The sequence below is a fragment of the Vanacampus margaritifer genome, chromosome 1, assembly GCF_051991255.1.
Source record: "Vanacampus margaritifer isolate UIUO_Vmar chromosome 1, RoL_Vmar_1.0, whole genome shotgun sequence".
In the NCBI taxonomy this organism is placed as follows: domain Eukaryota; kingdom Metazoa; phylum Chordata; class Actinopteri; order Syngnathiformes; family Syngnathidae; genus Vanacampus; species Vanacampus margaritifer.
This window is the reverse complement of record NC_135432.1, coordinates 51,859,732-51,884,604: the sequence shown is the minus strand read 5'-3', so window position 1 is coordinate 51,884,604 and position 24,873 is coordinate 51,859,732. Positions and strand designations below refer to the sequence as shown.

The 24,873-nt window shown below is 39.0% G+C and overlaps 1 protein-coding gene across 1 annotated transcript in view; it reads left to right on the top strand.

The window, feature by feature from the left end:
• Positions 1–24,873, top strand: part of daam2 (dishevelled associated activator of morphogenesis 2) — a 94,791-nt gene that overhangs the window by 29,941 nt on the left and 39,977 nt on the right. Inside the window, exons 2-5 of the mRNA XM_077583042.1 lie at positions 7,957–8,231; positions 14,921–15,010; positions 21,586–21,660; positions 23,929–24,023. Coding sequence (XP_077439168.1) covers positions 8,064–8,231; positions 14,921–15,010; positions 21,586–21,660; positions 23,929–24,023 — 428 coding nt within the window. The 5' untranslated portion in view covers positions 7,957–8,063. The remainder of the gene's footprint in view (positions 1–7,956; positions 8,232–14,920; positions 15,011–21,585; positions 21,661–23,928; positions 24,024–24,873) is intronic.

The window sequence follows — 24,873 nt, the reverse complement described above, 5'->3', positions numbered from 1 at the left end:
GTTTTTGAGTTTGTATTTAAAAAATAATCAATCCAAAAAGTAATCATTTTACCTAAATATTCACAGCCATTGCCTTGAAGTTCAAAATTAAGCTCATGTGCATCCTATTTCCACTCTACAGTCTACATGCGATGACGTTACTTTTTACTCTTGTGGCATGATTACAGTAATTTGCTTGTTTATTGTAAGGGTTGCGTTGCAGAACACCCTGAAAGATGAAAATTGTGCTGTAATGAGTCGGCGACCAAATATTTATAAGCTTTATGCATATAGTTACAGTGCAATGATTAATCAATTAATCAACAACTAATCAATTAACAAATTAATTGATGATTATTTTTGATAATCAAGTGATTGTTCAATACCTTTTTTAAATAAAATTTAAAAAAAATCATTCAATTTCAGCTTCTCAACAGCTAATATTCTCCAATTCCTGTTGTTCTCTATGATAGCAGACTGATTTTTTTTATGTTGAATCAAATAAAATATTTGCTTTTACTTAAGAAAACAATGATTTTTGCCCATGTTACGGACAAATCCAATAACGGAATCTTGTGTTCTGCATCCTTAATTTGCAATAATGTCCTGTTTTTGAACAAAAGTATAGAACTTAAAACACAACATAAGGGCCCCCATGAAAATGAGATGATGCATCTCAAACAAACATTATCAAATTTTTCAATCAAAATACTTTCCTTGTCTCCAAAAAGTGTGCATGGGTAAAAGTTATGTATGGTACATTAGTGCACTTTTTCCCATATTTTGTTTTCTTAGATAGGTCACATACTTTGTTCAGGAAGTTGTGTATGCATATTTCAGCCCCATACAGCTTTGTGCGTATGCAGCATTGATAAGTGAGGCCCCCGGCCTGTTGAGTGGCTGAACCCTTATCCACTGTGTTAAGTGACAGCGTCAATTGAGGCCATCGGCAGCTCATCTAAGAATGTGCGTGCGTTAACTGTATTTTGTAACTGTTGGTTCAATAAAACGATTAAAAGTGCAACAGTGGTTCTGTTGATGACGTTACAATTGTTTCCACCATGTGGAAACTGCTGGACCGTGCACAATTTGATTGGGATTACCCAGGGGCAATTCTAGGGTCAGAGGGTTAGGGGTACTGTGTAGATTTTAACACAATTTCATTCTTACATTTATGAAAAACAAACATAACACATTTTGGTCATGGGCTGCCTCCTCCAATCTGTTTGCTTGTCAGTAGCACCGAGGCTTTAATATTAGCACACACACACACACACACACACACACGCACACACACACACACACACACACACACACACACACACACACACACACGCACACGGTACAGCTCTTATATTCCAATTCAAATAGAGGATAGTGGTGCTGTATCTGACTACCTGAAACGTTTCCTAGCAACAGTGAGCTACATTTAAATTAAGCAACAATGATGTCTGGTAATGATAACAGAGGAAAGGTGCTGAGTGAATGGTAGAAGGTTGGAAATGTTACACATTTCCTTCTTTAAGCCAGTTATTTATTTCATACAACACAACTGTACTGTCTGTATATGACTAAAAAGGCAGCATATCTGTGCAGACGGGGAGCTCAGAGCCCGGTTGGGGAGAGTTGGAACAAACTATTTTTGTGGCCGTTTTTTTTCTTCTTTTTTCTCTGTAATTATGTTGCCAGAATATTGAACTTCCAACAAACTTAAATTTTAGGGTATGTGGGATTCAATTTCTGGGTGCTTGAGCACCCAGAAAAATGAGTTAGAAACGCCCATGGGAATCGCAATAACGTAAAGATGAAAAAATTAAGGGAAACGTAAGCAAGTCGTGTCTTGCCTGAGGAGCATCTTGCAACAAATGTAGTTGGTGGAGATATGATAAAGCATATTTGCTTCAGTTCAAGTGTACTATATGCTTACAATCAGAAGTGATGGCAAAACCAAGAGCTTGCCTTCACGTACTATATGCAGTCTGTCATTGTTTTTACTTGTAGAAGTATGGTGATGTGATGAATGTTGTGGAGAGGAAATGAAATCATCCAGGCACAGCTGTTTGATGGACTGATCCATGCATGGATATAGAACTCTTCTATCTTGCTCTCCACCACACACACATACACTCGTTTTCAGACACCCACCCACACACACACTCTCTTTCTCGTCACTGCTGCTCCCTCCTCCTGCACTGACCTACTTCCAGGCACTGGGGACCACGCAGAGAGATCGTGGGTTGAATGAGAAGTGGCAGCAGTATCTCCCTTCAAAGCTCCCTCCCTCCTTCCATCACCTTCCTCACATCACTGTCTCTCACTTTCTCTAACTATGCTTGGCTACACTCCAGACCAAGACTCACAGTTGCCGACAGGCTCGTCTCTCTGCGTCAGGGCTCACGATGTGTGAGTATGCAAAATGCGCTCACATCTGAGTCTCTAGTGGGAGTGTGTGATTTTTCAACACGCGAACATGTAACTGTTGTATGACTGTGTGCGCAGCATGAGCAAGGACTTCATCAAAGTGCTTCTGTGGTATCACGCTTGCCAAAGGAGTGTGTGAATGTGAATTTGCAGAATTTGGTGTCTGTTATTAGGAGCAGCAGAGAATTTGACACACACTTAGATGGTTCCAATTAGCGCTAGTGTTTTGAAAGCCAAAGACGTCCTGAGAGTTCTGCATTGTTTGCATTGATTACACTGTTTGTAAATCAGGGGCCTATAATCAACTTTAGATTTTGGATAACCACTAACATAACATCGAATAAACATGATTCCTGAGTGCTGGTCGACCTCTCATTTATTAATGATTATTATTAATTGCCACGTGTAAAAAAAATCTATTTATAATCAGCTAGTCCTCTTTTAGTCATACTCACCATTTTGTCCTCTGCATTTAATCCATTGCAGTAGTGAACATAAAGCACGCAAAACAACCGGGGTCAACCTTAAAGGAAAACACAACTCCAACCTTTTTTTTTCATTCTATGAGGCAATGTGTATGAACATTAAGAGTACAAATATCAATGGCATAAGATTACCTGAAAAAAGCTTTAAGCAAATTAAGTATTACAATAATGACATACCAGCTGTACGCCACCATATTGGGCATTTTGCCCAGTCCGCATCAATGCTGTGACGTGTTGTGTACATTAACACGGCACTGTTCATTTTGGAGTTGTTTCCTGGTCTACAGCACATATGCATAAGTATTGCCATAATTTAGATGGTGCTCCTCACTCAGGTTTAATAATTTTCTTTTGGGTAAGAAAAGAAACAAAATTTACCATTTTGGAATATATTGATGTCGGAAGCATTAATATGCATATACTTACATTGCAACGCACTGACAATGGCAGTGAATAATGACATTCACAAGTCAGGAACTTCATACTCCATGATTTACAGTAAGCCTCAGACTTCAATGAATCACGCCTCTTAGGTTGTTGCATTTACGCAAGTTGGTTGTGTCAAATATACGGACAGAAGATGCGCATAATTGATAAGTTTGCAAGCTCAGGCGTGTAAGAAAAAGCCTTATGTGTGAATTGTAGATAATAACAGCGTTTTTGATGCCTTGCTCAATGGTACTGTGAAATCAGGGTAAGCTGGGTCCCCATGGTGGCAGGCACCGTTCTCTGCTCATCTATCAACGTTTCATGTCTAACCAAAGAGGCCCATTTTCCCCAAAAATGTTGCTATTTGCCTACACATCTGCTCAGCATTTCTAGACTGAATCACAAGGTGCCAGTCATAAATTGGGAACAGATATTTGACTTTAGCTCTGGTTTGTACCAGCCTTTTCAATGTCTTTAAGATTACTGTATCTTGATATGCAGTATGACAGTCGCTGTTTCTGCCAAGAATTAGTTTTACTTCCACCCACTGAGCCAACCAGCTTGTTTTAATCTTTTTAAGATAGATTGCATTGCAAGAAAAAGCCTTTTTGGGATTTGAATATATTGGCCATAAAATATGATCTGAACGTCATCCAAGTCACAACAATAAAAACAAACACAGTAGGCCAAGGCTGTGCGACATGGACAAAATGTTGAATGACCTGGTTTACTCGACTGTGGTGTCTCATTCTGAACATTTGGGGCACCGTGTAAAAGGAGTAGATATAGATAAGAGATGTGGCTAAAAAACAAAGAAAGTGGAGTCATGTCCATAAGCAGATGGTTACTGTATATGTCATGCTAGCTATTTGTGTGTAAGAAAAGTTAAGAAAAATAACTATAGTACTGCTTCTATAAAGTATTTGAACCCCGAGGCAAATGACTTGGTCAACCTAAATTGTGATTACATTTGAGATGTTAGTTAAAGCTGCCCTGGCCTATAAAAAACATTCACCAATTTAGAATGGGATATTCTCAAGAAGCTTTGCCCACACAAGAACTCACAGAATACCTACAATTAAAAATTGTTAATTTGCATGAATGAAGAAAGGATCTTAAAAGTATCTCCAAAGGCCTTGCATCATCTGTGCATGGTAAGTCAAACTGTTAATAAATGGAGAAAGTCCAGCACTGTTTCCACTCGCCCTTGAAATGGTCATCCAGTAAAGATGACGTCAGGAGCACAGTGCAGAATTCTCAATGAGGTGAAGAAAAATCCTTGAGTTGCGACTTGACACATCTCTGGCCAGTTAACATCTCTGTTGAAAAATCTATGAAATGTAAAACATTATAAACAAGAATGGGCAACCACAATCAAAACCAATTTCCAAAGGGTTTACATGCCAATTCACCCTCCTTCCAAATGTATGTCAAAGGTCCTGGTACTTGGTACTTTTGGATGATGAATCTAATGGACAAAATCATCAGTGTGCATGCTTGCTTAGATCTCCTCATATATTATAACAACATATTATATTCCTGTTTATGTATGTTTGCTGCTGTATAGATTCTGCTGCGTGTATATATTTGTCCACGGCCTACTTTGCCTAGGCTGCAAGCAGGCCAGCAGCACTAGTGTTGAGTGAGGACTGACCGCTCATGGGGCTCTGTGGGAGAGTGAAAACACTCTCGCACACACATACACACACACACACACACACACACACACACACACACACACACACACGCATGCGCACGCGCACACACACACACACGCACACGCACACACACACACACACACACACACAAAAAATGGGGACAATCCATGATATACCTTTACATAGGTGAATGCCATAGTATAAGTTGGCTGCATGGACATGGTGTTTCTTTTTACAAGCGCATACAAACTATAGGAGGTTGCTTGGAAAAAACACATTACAGTACGTTGTAAATGTTGGATTTCTTAACTTAACACAACAGTTGTTATTTGTTGGCTTACTGATTCTGTAAATCCAGGTGTGTTTTTTTAAAGACCGACATGTATAAAACGCGTCACAATGTGTGTTTTGCCTTTGCTGCAATTAGATATAGCAAGTAACCAACTAGGCCGGAACCTTAGAGTACCCAAACAGCATGATCTGATTAGTGGTAATAACTATATTATTCAATCAATGTCAGGAAATTAAAAAGCAAAGCCCCATTGTAGATTGAAAAGATAAGCAATGCAGATGAGTCTTGTTGGTGTCTTTTTTAATTTTTTTCTTTTCTTTTTCTTTTTTTTCTTTTCTTTTTCTTGTTAACAAAAGTGGAAAACAATGTTAAACTAATAGAAATAGTTCAAATAAATCCCCGACGTCCACAGCCGTCAATGGCAGTGAATGAGTTAACTGTTTTTTGTTTTGTTTTTTCCTTTCTTGCTGGTGTCTTAATGTTGTCTAGAAAGAAACATTTAAAAAAATTGACAGTTGTGAATTAACAATCAATACTTGCCACAGTCTGGTTTGCCAAACAAAGGTAAAGGATGTTCCTAAATGGTGGCTTTCAGGAACTTTACACTTTTTCAACCATCACATTCACATGAATCGCTATTGCAATGACTATGAAATGCTCATTACATTTGACGATGATCATAGAGAATAATGGAAGGAAATCTGTCTCAAAGTGAGCAACCCACAAGTGAAGTGTTCACCAAATGAAGGAGAAAAACATTTTATTTACAGCAGTGCACAGCTCGGCTCGGTCGCCTACACAAGGCGCATGCAAGGAAGCAGAAAAAGCAAATGAGCAATGTTTGCAGGCCACATTTCAAATGTGTTTTTTCTTTCCTCTTTTTTTCCCCTTTAAGCTCATGTTGAAGGCCTAGTGCGTTCATAAAAAATTTACCACCCAGCTATTTTTAGTCAACGAAATGAGAACGCCTCTGCTCAGTGAATATGATAGTGGAAAAAGAAATGGTGAGGAGTCGTCCTCAGTAAAGAAATTGAAGTACTACTACTTCTAGTACATAAACATTAAAAACTTGAGCACTTATGCATAAACATTAGAAAATGCATCAAATGTGAGAGTAATATTAACATTTTATGGTAAGAAAAACATTTCTTTTTATTGGTTCAAACAGTAATGAAAACGGTTTCCTTTACTCCCAAAATGATCCTCTTGGTCAAACATTTCTGCTAGATTTACTTTTAATACCATTACATAACAGGCTAGAGGTCCCTTCAGTCACAAAATGGTGGTAAACAGTGGGTGTAACGTGTGGTTTTGTGTGTGTGTGATTTCTAAAAGGCTATAATACAGTGTAAACTGTGCATTATTCCTTTATTCACTGACCACCCGTATCCTTCTTGTAGCAGAGGAAATCCTCTAGGGTTGATGTGTCCTATTCATTGCTTGACTCTGAGTGTAGTGTTGTCATTCACTACTGTACATGCACATCTCACACACACTGTCTGCTCTTTTGAAAAGTGAAAGGGCACTGTTAGGGCAGCTCAGTGTCCGAACAACGACTCACAGACACACTGCCGAGGCGCGATTGTACCTCACAGACAAGAGCTCTCTTTGTTGAAATGTAACTGAAAGCTGCACAAATCATCCCGGCCCCTGCTGGCTTTGTTGTCACTTTGCACTGATCTCCACCCATCGTCTTAGATAAACTCGAGAGAATAGTTCAACTTAAATGAGCAGTTGGAAAGTTTTTCCTTGAAGCTTTGGTTTTGTCAGTGGTTAAGTTTGATGAAAAAGACAATCAAACATTTTGTTCTTAGAAACTTTTTAGAAAAATGCAAACATACAGCCATTTGTATTATTGTGGGAATGCTCAAAGGCGTTCGAGAGGGTTCGATACCCACCTTCACCAGATTGCAGTTAAAGTTTTCTTTTTATTCATTTATCTTTCAACTATAATTAAAACTTTGTTATTTTCACGTAATTTATCTTTCAAATGACGTCATAAGCGTTCAGCTTAGCATTCAGCTATTAGCATTCAGCATTCCCACGCAATTTCTGCAGAAATTGTACTTTGTCTAGTTGTGAGTGTTCTATTTACTGTATACTACTTAAAATGACAACTTACAATAAGTGGTTCTTACCTATTATTATATTGCATATAAAGTAATAATTATATATGGTTATAAGAAAGGGGTAGCTAGCAAATCAGTTTTACTTCTTCCTACCCCTTTTTCAAATATGCACAATTCAACTTTATTTTTAGTTTAATTTTGTCCGCTTAGTTGTTCTTTTCTTTTGGCATTCTCACGTTTGGAATAAACGTTGTCTTCCCAGATCTTGTTTGAGTGAGTAATGTGAATCAGCGCTGTAGTGCACCATTCTTGTTTGGCTGTAAAATACTCCTGCATCACCCAAACTGAAAGCTTCACATACCTGTTGTCCCCTTTTGCACACTTTTGTTTTCAACATTTAAATGGCAACTTTCACCTTGATAACATTTGAAGATGTCATCCAGGCTCCAAAATGAACAGCCAAAATGACAAAAACATGTAGTTTTGCGATCAATTAAGTATGTAACCTCAGAAGAACTTTGGTCATGGTTTGCACGTGGAACATGCTTGCCCTTTATGAAATTGCAAGTCTTAATTTTGTAGTACCCATTTTGAATCATCTCTCTCTCTTTTTTTTCTTTCAGATCATGCCCCCTAGATAGCAGCATTGACCTCTTCATCCCCGGGGGGGTCCCTTCCTAGATAGTTTGTCTCCGACTCCACCACTGCCACGTGTGTTACCGCAACCACCATGCCCCCCAGGAAGAGGACAAGGGCGGGCCTGGGGTTTCTATGCTGCTTCGGCAGCAGTGAGCCCTTGGAAATCAACCTAAAGGACAGTGTGCCCTTGCAGCTACTGGAATTCAGTGCCCCCATGCCGCCCGCGGAGGAGCTGCATGCTCGCTTTTCAGAGCTGGTGGTAAGTGTACATATTTGAGTGGATTTTACATCATGATATATGATGTGTCTATAGGGTCAATTTATCTGAGTTAACCCGACCATCTCAGAATTTGGACGAAACATGGTTTATTGTTCATTATAATCTTACAACACCAAATCTAAAATGTTATGGGCACCACACGTGTGGTTTATGAGATACGGCCCACCAAATTTTTCAGATTTTAGCAAAAATGGGCGCAGAAGCCAACTTTTATGCCCCAATACCTCGTAAATTACTAGGCCACTTTTCAAGAGAAATGTTGTTGAAAAGGAAATTCAACAGGGATTCTAGATTTTTTTTTTTAATGTTACTATATTGAACAGCGGCCTAATAAATAATTAAATATATTATCCATTCATCCATTTTCTAAACCACTTATAACATCCAACCCCAAGTCCATATGAAGTTTATTGGTTTACGCCGGTTTGCCTGCCTTAATGGGTGTTCTGAGAGAACAGGACATAGCTGTTAATGCGCCAATGCAAACTGGTTTGGGAGAAACCAGACTTTACGCTTTTCTTCGTAAGGTCACTATTCTACCTGCTTTCTTAGCTTCTCATTTGTTGTCCCACTTCCACTATCCTTGTTTCCAAATATGTTTTCAGCCTCTTGGCTACCGGCATATTCCTGGCATACTCAAGTCTTTGTCTTGGAATGTTCAACTTCACCACCAACAGGATAGATTACTGCAGCTGTCCAGATCAATTCTGAAGAAGCTGAGGAAAGAGAAATTCCTTTTACATTACAAAATAATTCATTGTTATCAAGGCAGAGGTTTCCCAGAAGTGATTATTTTAAGTACTGATTCCGTAGCGTTTGCATTGCTGCATTTCCACATATTCAGGGTTTTAGTTTGTCATCCATCTGTTCATTCAAACTCTTAAAGATTTGTGATTGACAGCTACATTTGACAGGGAAAGGTGCTGGCATGTTCAATCTGCCTTTCATATGGGAACGCTTTCCCATGTCACAAGGACTGGAGCATCTGCTGCTTATTTTGGAGTAAATATTTTATCTTCAGCGTCCGTTGATGAGGCTGACATAAATGCCTGAGAGGAACAGCCATCAAAACAGTTGGGAGTCATACTTGATAACAAAACCTCTCGCAACATTTTGACCTTTGAGAAAAAAAGGATCTGGCTTTCTCCCATCTCACTGGATCAGGTCCCATCTACATATTGTGAATAGATTACTCTTGAGATGGTTGGATGGGTACTTTGTTTTTCACAAGCTCAGATGTTCAGTGTTCGGGGTCATGTCTCTGTTTTGATTTTGTGAAGCATCACAGCATTGTATGTAGCAGTCAAAGCTTATGATTTTTTTTTTCATGCAAGGGGGATGTGAGGGCGGAAAAGAAATATGCTCCTGTTAGACGATCACTCACTGTGACAGCTTGATTCATGTTTGCTTAGATTGGATGACCAATACACAAAATGCTTCTACCTGACAATGGTCATCTGGAAAAGTCATTGGCCCTCCCCATCTGCTTTCCTGATCCAGCTACCGCCAACATGCTGACATATTTGACCACGTGTCTAACAAACTGTACAGCCAGAATTTAGATTGACTAGTCATACGGTCTTGACAATAATATTTGTAACACAAGAAGCGTGCTTTGCATCATGTAGCAAAATTAAGACACATAATAGTGTGTTTCCTTGGCAACAGCAGTAGGGGATTATTGCTATGAAAGGCTCTCTTGAGGAGGTGAATAAGACTGAATGGAGCCTCTGGAGTGGGAGCGACAGATCTGGGCCAACTGTAGGAGTAAACCACCTCCACACATAGTCCTCACATCCATAATGGGATCTTCCAATGGGTCCAGTGACAGCACAGAGCACGAGCTCAACTCATACTCCCAGTGCAAGGAGAGAGCTCGAGCTGCACTGTCAAAAATAATATTCTATGAAGAACCAGACAAAAAAATAAACGACACATCACTATCATAATAAAATGGAAAGACACCGCGAATAACTTTTGTATCACATCGTTCACCTACTGACTCAGGATGATGAATATGATTACAAGCTATTTTCTTATCTTCTTGTGGTTGAAATGAACATGTTTCTATCCTAATAGATTCCACACAAAGATTCTGAACGCATGGAGAGATGTCAAAGTCAGGATGCTGCACATTTGAGTGTTCTGGAAATTTGAGTGTTCATTGGCTTGCCAATAAAATGTCCGTAGTTCTGTCACAGGTCCAATATCAAGTTCTCAAGCCAATTCCAAAAGACGAGCCCCACACACGCTATAATTTATTAATTTCAGACTGACTGATTTCAAATCATCCCAATCAGGAGGCACTTGAGAAATGTACACTTTTCCACTCAACACTTTAGATGGAATGGTAATGAGACTGTAATTATGTCATTAATTCATTTTCTAGTCAATCCACCATACACACACACACACTGATTCGTAAACTCGTGGCCGAGCCTTAAGCACATTTCAGCATGGGCCTTCACATCACCTGATGACCTATTACTCCTCCTCCGCAACTGTATTAACTGTGGCCATAAGTGAGTGATCAATTTAAAAAAACAAAGAAAAGAAAGAACTGTATCTCCCAATATAGAAATTTTCGGCCACCATCGCGAGCAACGATACCTTGAAATAAGGCAGGGTATTGGTTCTTGCCCATCTCTAGTTTTACTTCGTTCTGCCCTTCTGCATGTGCGCATTATTTTCTGCTGTCTTTCGTAATTTCCAGTTTCTGAGCCAAACACATGGCATTGATCCAGCTTTGGACTATCATGTTTGGGTAACTGTCCACTTTATTTAGCTTTCAATCAGTGGGACGTCCTTTATTGAAGCAGTTGCAAAGGGAAGTAGTGCCGTTTAAGCCACTTTGACTACGAATGAGAAGGTATTGTCTAACTTTTATTAAGTGCTAAGTGGAGTAAGTTTTTACCTTTTGGGGAACTGTCCTTGCCATATTCAAATTAAATTTACACACATTAGTATTAAAAAAGTGTAATAATAACTTCAAATGTGTGTAATGTAATATCAAAACAAGGTCTTAGATTTACAATTAAATAATTACCAGCAGTGACAGCTTCCTGCAATTACCGCTGAGGCCTCATATGACCTCTTCATATGTGCCTTGTCTTTCACCAGGCTTCCTGTCTTGCTCAGGATGGCTGCAGGGCGTACTGTATACCTCCATGGTACCCAGTGTAAAACTTGATTCAACCTGCCTTTTTTAAATAGTGGTTAATAGACGCTCCCACAAGGCAGGATGTCATTCTTGGACCACACAATTCCCATTTAGGTGGAGTCTGACACATTCTAAGTCAGCGGTCACACAGTAAAAAACGCACTCCCTTTTCTACCCACAATTCACACTGTCATCCTCTTCTCTTCCTTTTGACATATTCATACAATTTACACACTTGTTCTGTTTTAGCATTTTTTGCCACTAACACCATTCTACTTGCGTTGTTTGTCTCTGTGGTCCTCATTATCCTGATTGTTTTAGAGGGTGTGTCGATTAAAAAAATAAAATTAAATAAAAAAGCAGCTCAATATTAGTCATGTTTTCTTCCCGAGTTTACTTGCACTTTACTGCTGTTCATGAAAATTTGATAATTATTGTATATCCGGCAGATATGCATCATGTTCCTGCCGTCATTTGTAGGGATGTAACGATAACAGCAATATCGTGATGTTGCGATATTAAAAGTGCCACAATATCATTGTCGACATGTCACAATATTAAAAGCAGCACAGCTGTTAAAAATGCGCGGTTGTATGTAAGGTTGCATTTGCATGGTGGTAAGCCCATTATTGCAGTTTAATTTTAATACGGAATGATTTGGCCACTGTAGCGGTTATCACTCCTATAAATCAGTTATACCACAAGCAAATATTTTTCAACATCTTCTTCAAAAAACACATTGCTTTTGGCCCACTTCAGCCAAACACAACATTGTGAGCTACATAGACCATGTTGCTTTGCGCTGCTGAGCCAATAGGAGCACATGACAGTGAAATCGCATTGCCTATTTTCCCATCACTGCTGTTATAATGTACAAAAACACAATATTGTGCTTTTTTTTAAACAAAACATTATTTTATTTATTTATTTTTTACAACATAATGAGCTTTTACACATTATCATTATCTTTTTTTATATCGCCAACCTCTCCACAATATCATGATAATTATCATATCGTGAGGTTCATATTGTGATGTTTATTGTATTGTGATGTTTGGATGTCGTTTCATCCCTAGACATTTGTGTGGCCATATAATATAACGAGACTTGATATGTTAATGTCAATAATCTTCTATGGCTTTAAGTGTGCATCATACAGTATCACTATTTTGCTGTAATCATGACAGTTGACTAAATTGGCTTTATTTATGAGGTGAAAATATCTGTTTCTCCTTTCTAACTTCTATTTCCTTTGATTCATCCAGAACCAATAATGTAAAAAGGGCTATTTGCTCTCTGGACTTTAGCTCCGCTGCCTCACTCTTTTTTTTTTTTTTTATTCTCTCAGTATTCATTATTATTGAGCACATTTGAGAAGCCCACTGGCCTTGCGAAACAGGAAATTGAATGATAAGGCCTGTCCGTCAGTCTGCTGCACACATGACCACCGTGACACCCGTTTTAATTTGTAACATTACTCGATAGGCTGTCAAAAATATGAAAGGAGGTCTCAGTTGCCTAAGGTATGTATTTTCCTCTTTTGAGCAGCAGGTGTAACAATATTAGCTTTGGTTTATATGAATTCCCAAATGGAGTGTGTTGGCGGAGATGTACGGGGGCACAGGTTCTGCACAGCCAAGGTGGAATGTTATTTCGTTTGGTTTGGAATTTGGAGTGCAAAAGGACCGCATGTTTTGTGGTATTGCTATCAGGTCAGGTCATAAGGGAAGGCCAAGTGATGCAGATTAGCGATGGGAACACATTTTGAACATGATGGAAGGCGAAGCTAGATAAAAAGGATGGACTGTTGCATAACAAGGGAAACAAATCTTTTGGCTGTTGTGACAAAAAATTCCATCTACCACCCAATTTCCACATCATCTCTGTTCTACGTGTATGCGCAACTAAATGCAACATTTAATTTCTTGTCTTTGTCCACTGTTTTTACACAGTTAAATACTAAGTAAGTAAGTAACATTCTTGTATGTAAAAGGGGCTAATAACTCACTGAAAAAAAAAAAGATTTTGTGTTTAGAAGATGCTTAAGCCCTTACAGCAGCTTTCCCTGCTGCTTCCCTTCTGTTTTCCTCCTCTTGCTACTCTGCAATTCCAAGCACTCAGTCATTTAAGTGTTACGTAAAACCCTTAAGTAAACATAAACATCCCCCGTAGAATCTGCATTCCTCAGATACTTAAATCCTGTTTCTCACTGCATACACCCTCCTCTCACATACCGTATCTCTCTCCCATATCGGACATAAAATTGAGTGGCCTAAGGCATAGCGCTGTGCAGAGTGAAGTAGCCGAAAGATCAACTGTTGGGCTCAGCTCCCATCTGGTTCAAATCCAAGGGTCTTATTCTCACGGATTTCCCCAGAAGCTCCCAGTGTCAGGTCTTCTAAATAGCTGTATCTTGGACAGAAGGGCTTTGACCCGGCGAAGAGGCGACATGCCTGCTAAGACAAGCTGACTTCTCAGACTTGATTTCTTATCCAGAGGATGTGGGGAGTAGGTTGTGATTTAAATTAAAATCAATAAATATTGAGGGAAGGGAGGACTTGTGCTTTTATTCTTTATTGTGGCGGGTACCGACCCTGAGGCGACCAACTTGGAGTTAGAGTCACAGTTAGTCAGTGAAATTATGCCATTGAGATGAAAAATGCTTGGACTTGTGATTCTAAAGCTCCTTTGTGGTTTCTGTCTGTATTACATGTCCTTCAAGTTCACACCATTCAGCTGGTTCCTTTTTATGTTATTCAAAACTCACTATAATTGGTTCTGCTATTGAAAGCACTGAATAAACGATGATGTCAGTCTTTAACATGTCAGGCTCGCAGTGTGCGCCTCACCCACTCCGTCCAGCTCAATGGATTAAAAAAAAAACAAAAAAACTTGTGAAGCTATTGGGCTGGCCTCAAGGGGCCCGCCCCCACCCCTGGCACTGTTGGCCATCTTTACTCTGCTGGGGCATTGGGGGTGGTGGTACTTCTGGTTGAGGTCATGGTACCAAAACTAGTATTATTAGATTAGTTTCAAACTTGAGCACAAAGCCTCGGTTCAAAAGCATCTCATCGTATCCTCTATGTTTTTGTTGTCGATCATTTTTCTTGATTCGTCACATTTCTTTTTGTCTATCAAGGCATGTCTTGTTCTGTCTCCTGTTCCAGATTCAGCTGTGTATCCATTCTCAAAACGTTTCCTTTCTGGCAAACATGAACTCATTTCCTGGGCTCATATGCATTTAAAAAGGAGCAGGGGGCTCCTTGTGCACGGCTGAGGAATTGAACAAAGCAGCGGAGTGAATGTAAATACTCTTCCGTGGTCTGGAGAGAGTTGAATAATCAAATGTCACACTGCAAATTTCATGCATCCATTGACCTAAAGCTTGCTTTTAGTGTTAACTGATTTCTATGATTGAGTACATTTACTCTATAGATGGATATACCAGAAAATTAGTTATTTTATACTTGTACAATTGTTTAAAAAAATTATTCTTCCTTTGTTGCAGGACGAGTTAGATTTGACTGATAAGAATAGAGAGGCCATGTTCGCTTTACCTGATGAGAAGAAATGGCAGATCTACTGCAGTAAAAAGAAGGTAAGTTCAATGGTCTTTTTTTTGTCTCAAAACTCTGGCTGTCCCTCTGTAGACTGGCTACCTACTCCCACAATGCCTCTCTGTCAGAGATGAATGTTTATTGAAGGGCAGCTTTCACCAGAGCCGGTTTTAAATCAGCTTAGCCACATAGCCAGGCCCAAATCCAACTTCTCATTTCTGCTTTGGCAAAAACATTGTCGCTCTATGACGTCTGCAAGCTGCATGCACATAACTTAATGCACAAGATTTATCAGCTTGCAGATACATTTGGGTTCCAGATGAATATGAGACAAAAGTTCAAAATGCCAGCTTTTATTTCAAGGCATTTACATCTAGATGTGTTAAACAACTCAGGACAGAGCACCATCTGTTTGAAGCCACCCACTTTTCAAATGAGCAAAAGTATTGAAACCAACATCATTAAATTAACTTAATTTATTATTTGGTTGTACAGCCGTTACTTAAAATCACTGCATCAACCCTGAAACCCATTGACTTCACCAGACTTTTGTATTCTTCATTTGAAATGCTTTTCCAGACCTTTACTGCAGCCTTTTTCACTTCGTGTTTGTTTCTGGGGGTTTTCCCTCCAGTCTCCTCTTCAGGAGGTAAAATGCATGCTCTATTGGGTTTAGGGCTGGTGACTAAAGCCCTGGTGACTACTAAAACATAATTTACACATACATTTTGGGATTTTCTAAATTTCGGTTAAAAAATTAATAATCAATTTATAGATTCGCATCGGGATTAATCCGTATCGAATCCGTATCGAATGGAATTGTGACCTATGAATTGTGATCCAGATTGAATCGCCGGGTACTAGGCAATTCACTCCCCTAGTTTTGGGTCATTGTCTTGTTGCATGATGGAGGCTCTTCCCATTAGTTTTGGTTGCATTTTCTGTAAATTGACAGCCAAAATGGTTTTGTAGACTTCAGAATTTATTCTACTGCAACCATCATGATTTAATAATGTCCATTCCAGTACTTGAAAACTCAAACAAAAGGTGCTCTTTCCCGAGTTGTCTAACAAATCTAGATGTGCTGTAAATACCTTCAGATCTAAGCCGGAATGCTGAACTTATTGAACTTAGGTTTTTGGGATGTCTACATTCAGTTTCATCTCAAAAACATTTAAAAGAAGAAGAAAAAATGGACATAAGTGTTTTTCACATAGCAGCGACAATATTCATATTTTGACCTGAAACCCTGCAACATATAACAAAAACAAAGAAATTGTCCTTGTCGTTCTAATATTTGACTGTATTGTACATGAAAAACATTTGATACACAAGTATATGTCCTATCTGTGTTGTGCTGCTGTAACATAGTCAACATTCCACGAGCGCCACTTGAAATTCTGGTTAGCCCTCTATTTCACCCCCGTTCCCTCTCCAAAACATCTCCCATTTTCTTAATATCCCCTTCCCAAAAATTCCAGCCTCACTTTGTGGTCAAATATTCAGCAGGAAATTACATTGTGCTTGGAGAAAAAGAGTAATTCAGCTCCTCATTCTCTCTCCATAGAAAAATGAATAGATAATCTTAAACCTTCCCTTGTGCCTCTTTGGTAAATACAGCCAAGGTTTTTTTTTTTTGTCTGGGAAGTAGAATGGCAATTGAAGCCTTCCTTTCTCCATCTAAAGCTTGAAGCAGATCTGATGGGGAAGGAGTTGTAAACACATGCTGGTTTATGGGTCGGTAAGGTGCAGCACAGTTTTGAGTTACTATATAAAGAAGAAACCATTTTGTAGCCTGTTCAGGTCTCATGGTGGAGTGGAGGTTGCATGGTATGCGTTTAATTAATCAGGCACGCAATTTTTTGGCAAAGAGCTTTGATACATGTGTTTTGTTTTCATTATCATTAATTTCTATGTATATTTTGATGTTATAGAACTATACAATGAATGCATTTCATTAAGGTATTGGGAGGAACAACATTTCTAAATGGGTCATGAGCTGGAAAAAAGTTTCCTATACCCTGGTTAAAAGAGATTTTAGGGCAAGAATGCACACAGTAGCATATCCTTTTAGTACTACTTCAAATGGCACAATGATTATTTTCACATTTGCTTGAAAACCCCTAAATTCAGTAGTCTTGTAGTAATTCAGTTTTGTGAAGTACCTACACACATTCACATTATTAAAGCACATAGTCATCCATTCATAAAATATCCCAAACTATATTCCAGGTAATGCCAAATCTGAGCTCTGACTTTTGACCTTCCCTATATTCACACCCGTCACCATGGGCAGGCTATAGGGGTCCGTGCCCGCCCACCAAGATGATTGTTTTATCTGAAACAGCCATCACAGCCTTACTGAAAATAATGTTAGGTAGGCCTACGCTAACTTATACGCGACGAATACATCAATGTTGGCGTACAAGACTCAAGTACATTTTGTACAAGTGAAGCTGCAAGTTTCCGAGGACACTGGCGCACAAGAGGCAAGTGAGGAGGGACATACTACAAACTACATTTGTGTCGGCAACTAAAGAGCCACTTGAAAAAATAAACTACGGGAGCCACATATCGCTTGAGAAACTAAAATGAGGTTGGATTTTGCTTTCCTTTCTGCTGCAGACATCATTCTAACAGGTGGCCCGTTCCAAGCCATATGTCCGCACATCCGCCATATTAGATGTGGCAATTGTATTCGCCATTAAATCTGCAAATAATTAGTGAGATTGACTTAGAATGGGATTATGTAATCAAAGGTAATGGTTCCTTATTAATCCAATGAGTTGTGGCTTGATGATACATCTCCAAGGAGAAACATCTTTACAAATAGCTTCACTTTGCCTCATCCAATATGGCTGCAGCGTCAATGTACTCACGATGGCGTTACCAGCTACTGTATGTGCATGTACTGTAAATGCTGGCTATGATAATACTATCAGCGGACGCCATTCAATGGATAGATGCATGGCAGTGCTATGTAAATTTATCCAAACATATGGGGTAAGTTAATGCTGTCTGTAGGGTATTCATAATAATTGGGCCCACCCATGCATTTCATGTGCATTAAGCCTGGGCTCTGGTGACGGGTCTGCCTATATTACAGAGTTTGAAATAATTTCCCCTGTTCAGGTTAGAGGTGAAACAAAAAGAAAATGAAGAGCCAAACCGTGGTTGTCCAGGTCAGAAAGTTGGAGGAAGGGCTAAACAAATCTTTCATTCACGGAGTCCATGTATACTGTCTGCGAAGCCCCACAAATTTAGAGTGTTATACGGTTGTTTAGCCAAGCAGACAACACAGTAGTGCCCTGTCTTCTTTGGAATTACAGCGTAGCAGAGATTTGAACATAGGCTGCAAAATGTTGCTCAGTCTTTCCTGTCTGTGACAAACACTGGTTCCCTTGTGTTCCTCTGCTTGGCGACGTCGGTTATTGTGGTTGAATAACACAGTGACCAAGAGACAACCTAACTTTTATTCACCTCCAAAACAAACTAATAGCTAATGTAGCTTACCCCTGAAGGAATGCCAGTTGTGTTTCATTGCCGTCTAGTTAAATTAATGTGATCCAAATCTGGTGGTTTGTATGCTTTCAGATAAACAGGCCAAGTAAAAGTAAAGGGTTCTTTGTGGCTTTAAGCTGGCTTCATTACACAATTTAGGCCCTAATGTTTGGAGGTTGACTTTTCAATAGTTTCCTTGAATGTAGCAGTGAAGTCATAAAGCTGTCAAAAGAGCAGTAGAATGTTTCTCCAGACCGATTTATTCTTAAATCCTATGCAAGTTTGAATTTTGTAACATGAAAACAATGAAGCATCTTGATATAACAACAGATGAATTACATGGCATAATATGACAATCAGTTGAAATGCAAATGCATTTTTAAGCAATCTAACATCTAATGCAAGTCTAAGAAGAAGTTAATTACCGCAAATGGACTGTAAAAATAAATCACCCGGCATTAACTTTGATGACATCTAGCGAGGCGACATGTACGGTGATGCTGTGGTCTTATTACTTTCAATGTGAGTACACTTAACCTGATGTCCTTCCTGTTCTTTATCTCTTAAAACCATGATTAAAGCAAACAGACATGTTTATTACAACAAGCATGAATCATATCACTTTGCCAAGGAACTGTCCCTCTGCCTGATGAGTTAGCCTAATCAATAAAATTGCTTTCTGCATTTTTATCACTGAAACTGCAATGTCAAAGATGATTACTGCAATGCTGTTACCAACCTGCTCTTTTTGCAAACAAACATTATTCCTTCATCTTACGTTCTATACTCTTTTTGTAATCCTTGTCATAAGTTGTGTATATAAATTAGCATAAATATGGACAAACTATAGTACAACATCATGTCAAGGCCTTCAGGCTTTATATTAGCTGTCCATATCGGCACCTATGATCTCAGCTACAGCCAGCGGTTATGATCTGGATCAGTGTGTGTTATTTTTATGTGTGCTGTGAAACACAACTGGCATTTGTGTGCCCCATTCCTGTTAGGAACTGAGGGTATGCACTAGGCGGGACTGTTTTGTGTATCTATGAGCCTCTTCATATAGATTATTACTGATAATCGTTCAGTACTTGGAGCCAAACAGCATCTGTAATTGTCATTATCAGTGCTGCTCTGACACAATTATAACAGGACATTTTAAGACTTTTAAGAGTATAGTCTTTATTTTGAGAAAGGAACATTTTGTCGTTTGATTCCTTTGCTAATGCCAAAGGACTTAAAACCCACATAACTGTCTCAAGTAACTGTGCGTGAAGGATCCCAGTCAAAGACATTCTTGAGGCTGCACTTATGTGATGCTGGTAACTTGTAAGAAATGGCAAATATTACATAATTTCCAAGAACTCAATATCCTGTTCATTTCCTGTCTTTGTAGGTGAGATTTTAGATCCTAGCTGCCGTATATACATACCCTTTTTCCCTACAATGAAAACAGTTGTGTCCAACTGATAAAGACTGTAAGGTCAATCTTCAGTTTGGATGGGCACATTTGTCTCATGCAACTGTGGAATATGGCTTTTGTGACGACAGAGGGGAGTGCTAGGTTGTGTCTTCCACTTTGTGATTTTGTCATTAAAAAGTAACTAACAACAAATCCAGTCCCTTTTTGTTTTTATCTTTTTTTATTGAACACTTTTGGAGACTCTGTAACTCATTCTAGGGTGGGAGATGTTTGCTCTGCAAATGAATTGCACTTGCCCAGAGCCACCATACTGGCTGATTTAACCATACGGTCCTACCCGGATAGACACTCCAGAGACAATTTTTTTTTTTGCATACAAACAATTAAAAAGTCCATTTTCGATTCCCTTTAATAGTACCATAAGTGGCCCACATTTACAAATCTAGAAATAGTGAGGTGCTTTGTGCCTCCTCCCTATTGCATTGCCTAAATGGCACGGTCTTTTGGGTACAACTGTCGCTGAGGGAATATTTGTATGTGTCCCATTTCTCTGCAAACATTGACTTTAAAGGTACATTAAATGTATGTAGGACTTTTAGTAGTCTGCAAATTCCATTATTGTCAGAGCAGCATTGTAGGCTGTTGAGTAAGGCTTCTAATATAACGGAAAGGGATCTGAAATGTGTAATTTCATCTCATCCTGCAACCAGTCCCACTTGAAAATCCAATCATCTGACACGCGCATAGTAAAATATTTGAACTCTAGCTACAGCCAACTATTTCTCTTCCCAGCAAGACCCATCAAAATTTAGTTGTATGAAGAGGAATATCCTACAGAATTAGAATACTTGACAGTCTGCTGGGAATTCTTGTCCACCTCTGCTCCAGCTTTGAAAGGAAATCGTTTTTAATGTCAACAGACACGTGGAATGCATGCTGCCGTGTGAGTGAGTTTCTGCCATTGAATGAAGGACTAGCTGCTCCTATGTCTCAGCTGAGCATGCAAGTGGAATGTTTACTGCCAGGACAGGGACAAAATATGACTCGCAGAATTTTTAATACAATAAAATAAAAATATTCTAATATCTCATCTTTTTGTCAATAATATAAAAGTATACATCAAGTGCAAGCAAATTCATTTTTTTCCCCTCTAAATTTCAGTTTTCAATAGGGAGTTAGGATTTATTTTCCAGGTTTTATTGATATGAAAAGCCTGACAAGAATAACAGTGTTCTACCAATGTTCCTAGCCTAGGCTAAGCAAGACCAGATGTAAATGAGGAACATGGTCTCTGGTTTTCTCATGGCATCACACAAGCTACAACTGGCCAGGACAAATTGATCTCATACAGAGCTCTTTGAAAATCCTTGCAACGATAATGTTTTAGTCTGGAATTCAGTTGTGACCTAGTTATCTTGGTCTTGGTTGTTTTATTCATTTTTGCTACAGAAATAACTATCCATGTTTCGTTATTTAAGCGTCTTCTTCATTAAGGAATACGACACCAAAATCCTTAAAGGTATCTGTGCCAAACTGATTGTACAAAATATCTCAGACTTAATGAGCATTTTGGGCTGTTTGGTCATCTTCTTCCTCCAGTCATCACTCCTAAGGTGGTACATTCAGAAGATTTGATTTGAGTTTTCAAATCTCTAAATCAATATTTGATGGTTTGTTTGTGTCCCTGGACAGGAACAAGAGGACCCGAACAAGCTAGCAACAAGCTGGCCTGACTACTACATTGACCGCATCAACTCAATGGCTGCTGTAAGTCTTACTTCTTTTCAATGGAATTCCTAAATAAATTATATTCCTGATAAATCCCAGCTGTCCCACTATATCTTCAGTTTCCTCCATGTCCAAGTATGGGACTGAGAGGTTACTATTTATTTGTTGGGGAGGTTTGTTGCGCCCCTTCCGACTACGTGACCAAATTCCATCAGTGCGACCCCAGCATTCTCCCACACTGTGATGACAAACAGGCCAGTTTTAAACGCAACAGTCAGTGGGAATGGCTGTCGGAGGCATGGAGGGAGGCCAAGATTGAACTGCTCATTACTTCGAGCTGTGATTTTTTTATTTATTGTTTGGGGGGCTGCCAATGTAAACAAGTAGTCAGTCAGCCATGCTCTCTGTATTATTTTAAGCACAACTGCTGATATAGTTGTTGTGTCTCATTGTACATTAGGCCACTGACCAATTTGCGCCATGGACCCATCAGCTGGAAACCATGTGGATGGACTGACTACACAAATATTTATATTTTAGGTCATAAAAAACTTCAAGTGTCATTTTAAGGAAGTAAAAGCTAGCACAAACCTGTGGCGTTAAAGGTAATAATATGTTAACGCGCTATTTTGGACACCCCTAATGTGTGAGTGCATACTGTGTGTGTGTGTGTGTATATATATATATATATATATATATATATATATATATATATATATATATATATATATATACATATACATATACAACTCATCTGTGTATTATCTGAAAAAATAGTTGTGATGAGAAATTATCCACCTTAATTTTAAATAAGAAGTCTCCTGTTGTAAGTTGTATGTCAGCTGACTCTTAATAGATCAGCAGCATTTCTTCCCCTTCCGCAATCAATTTTTTACTCACTCCCGTTATTCCTCCTCCACAGTACTCCTTGCAGCATCTTGACAAGTGAGTGTTTAAATAATTTGGAGTTGATTTGTTTGACAGTGACTTCACATCTTGGCTCCCATTAGAGCTCACCAGAGAAAACTTTCTTTCCACAGTAGCCGAGTTATTGGATGAGCTCATTTTTGCTTCAAGACCCGCAAGATTACCGAACAACCCAGCGTCTTGATGTTCATTCATAAAATCAAGTCACAATCACGTCCCTGAAATCGTTTATTGTCCACTGAGTGATACAGTATTTCAAATGTTCTTGTGGTAACTGTGATGAGGTATTTTTTATTTTATTTTTTTTACCCAGTTTAGCATCAGCGCTCCCACTTGATTAAGGACCACGGCAGTGGGAAAATGGTATTTATATTAACAATATCCTGAACTGACTAGTGCTTCAAATGGTTTATTCAACCAAGATGTCCAGTTGCCTTCAATTTAAAAATGTTTACTGGAATCAACATATTTTCTACACAAACATGGCTCCAATTAAGAGTATAATTATTTGTACTCATTGCTCACTCAGTGAATGAAGCATTAACGCTTAAGGGCATCTTTTTGGCTCAAATGAGAGGGGGGTTCACAAATACTCATTCAGGGGAATACCCTCTGCTGGTGTACCAACTGGTTTTAATAAAATCACCATGTGCAAACCGGACCCAGGGTAGAATGCGCTTACAAATAACAGATGTCGAAATGTTTGGCAAGACTCGTACCAGGGTGAATTTAGCATGCAGTTCGTCTCCCCGACATTTGTGTGTCCGACTTCCCGTTGACTCACAAAGTGTTCATTGCCAGAGCTTCTTGGCGTGGAGTGTTTCAAGCATCTGGACATAGGGCTTAGTCGACACAATAGTTGTTTTGACTGAGCTGTTTCTCGATTAAACATTCACACATTGGACAGACAAGATGTGTTGTAAAGTAGTCAAACATGTGGAGACTAGGCGGCTATTGTTAGGTCATATGTCCATTCTCGCCGTGGAGTATTTACACCCGCCTTACGTCTCGATGTTCTGTTAACGGGTTATGTTTAAGAAAATGGGAGCCGTCTTTTAAATAAATATCTCTTCAGTCAATTAATAGGCAGCCACTGCAACTTGCGTACTGGTAAAACACACTCTTTGAAATGTAGCTTCAGTGGAAAAAGACCACAGATTAAACAGAAGACCTTGTGGTCCTGTTTGATGTAAAGTCGGAATGTTTTAACACTAACAGGACGAGGACCTGTTATTTTCTGCCATCTTGATTTCAGCTATTAGCAATAGCATACTGGAGTTTCTTAAAGCAAAACAATGTAACATCAAGGCAGACTGGTGTACTTCTGGTGTTTAAATGATTCACCAGATCTTAATCTGTGTTTTTCCATTTTCTCGCCAGATGCAGACCCTGTTTGCCTTTGATGAGGAGGAAATGGAAATGAGGAACAAGGTGGTGGAAGATCTGAAGACAGCGCTTCGGACTCAGCCAATGAGGTAACCTGTGAGCAAATTCTCTCCTTTAGACAAAAGTTCAATTTTCAAAGTGACTTTTAAAAATAAGTGATACAACTGCTTATTTAAAAAATAAGTTTTTTTTTTCTTTTTTTACAATGCAATTACAATGAAGGTCAGTTATTTGAGGATTTTTGCTATTTGCATCCGGCACAGGCGCGATCCGATCCCCCTTCAATAGCGGGGATCCACTGTAATGTAGTTAGTCCAAAATAGACTATTGAATGTTAGACCGGATTATTATTTGATTGCCTGAGGCTGTTTATGTGTTGAAATGAGACTTGTTAAAATACATTATTTGTTATTTTTAGATCATTGTGATCTTCTGTACCTCAACATGGTCCTCAGCAGCTGTTTGGACACAATTATCAGCATGCTATATGAAACAAACTGCCCCCTTTTCCCCCCATCAGCAGCTGCTCACGTTGTTGTCTTTCAACTAGGGCCAGTTGAATGATGAATTGGTCTGGAACTAAGTTGTGTGTTGTTTTTTCTGTAAGTGAGCCATGATGTGACAAACCTCATGTGTAGAGTGACAAATACTCCAACTAGAGCAGACTTTGTGTCTGGGTCACGTCTGGGTTTTGGATGGCTATGCGGCCGTCATAGGATGCAAGCACTCTCACTACAGATTGACTGTTCACATCTGTGGGTAACCAAACGGACGTTAATGCAAATTAAATCCATTATCACATTATTCATATTCTTCTGAAGAAAGAAGATTTACAAACTAATCAGAGGTTGCATGTCTTTAGATTCAGATTTATTTTTTAAGTCGACACTTCCATTTTGTTCCTCTATATTGGTCCTCACCTATCCATGCTGCACATTC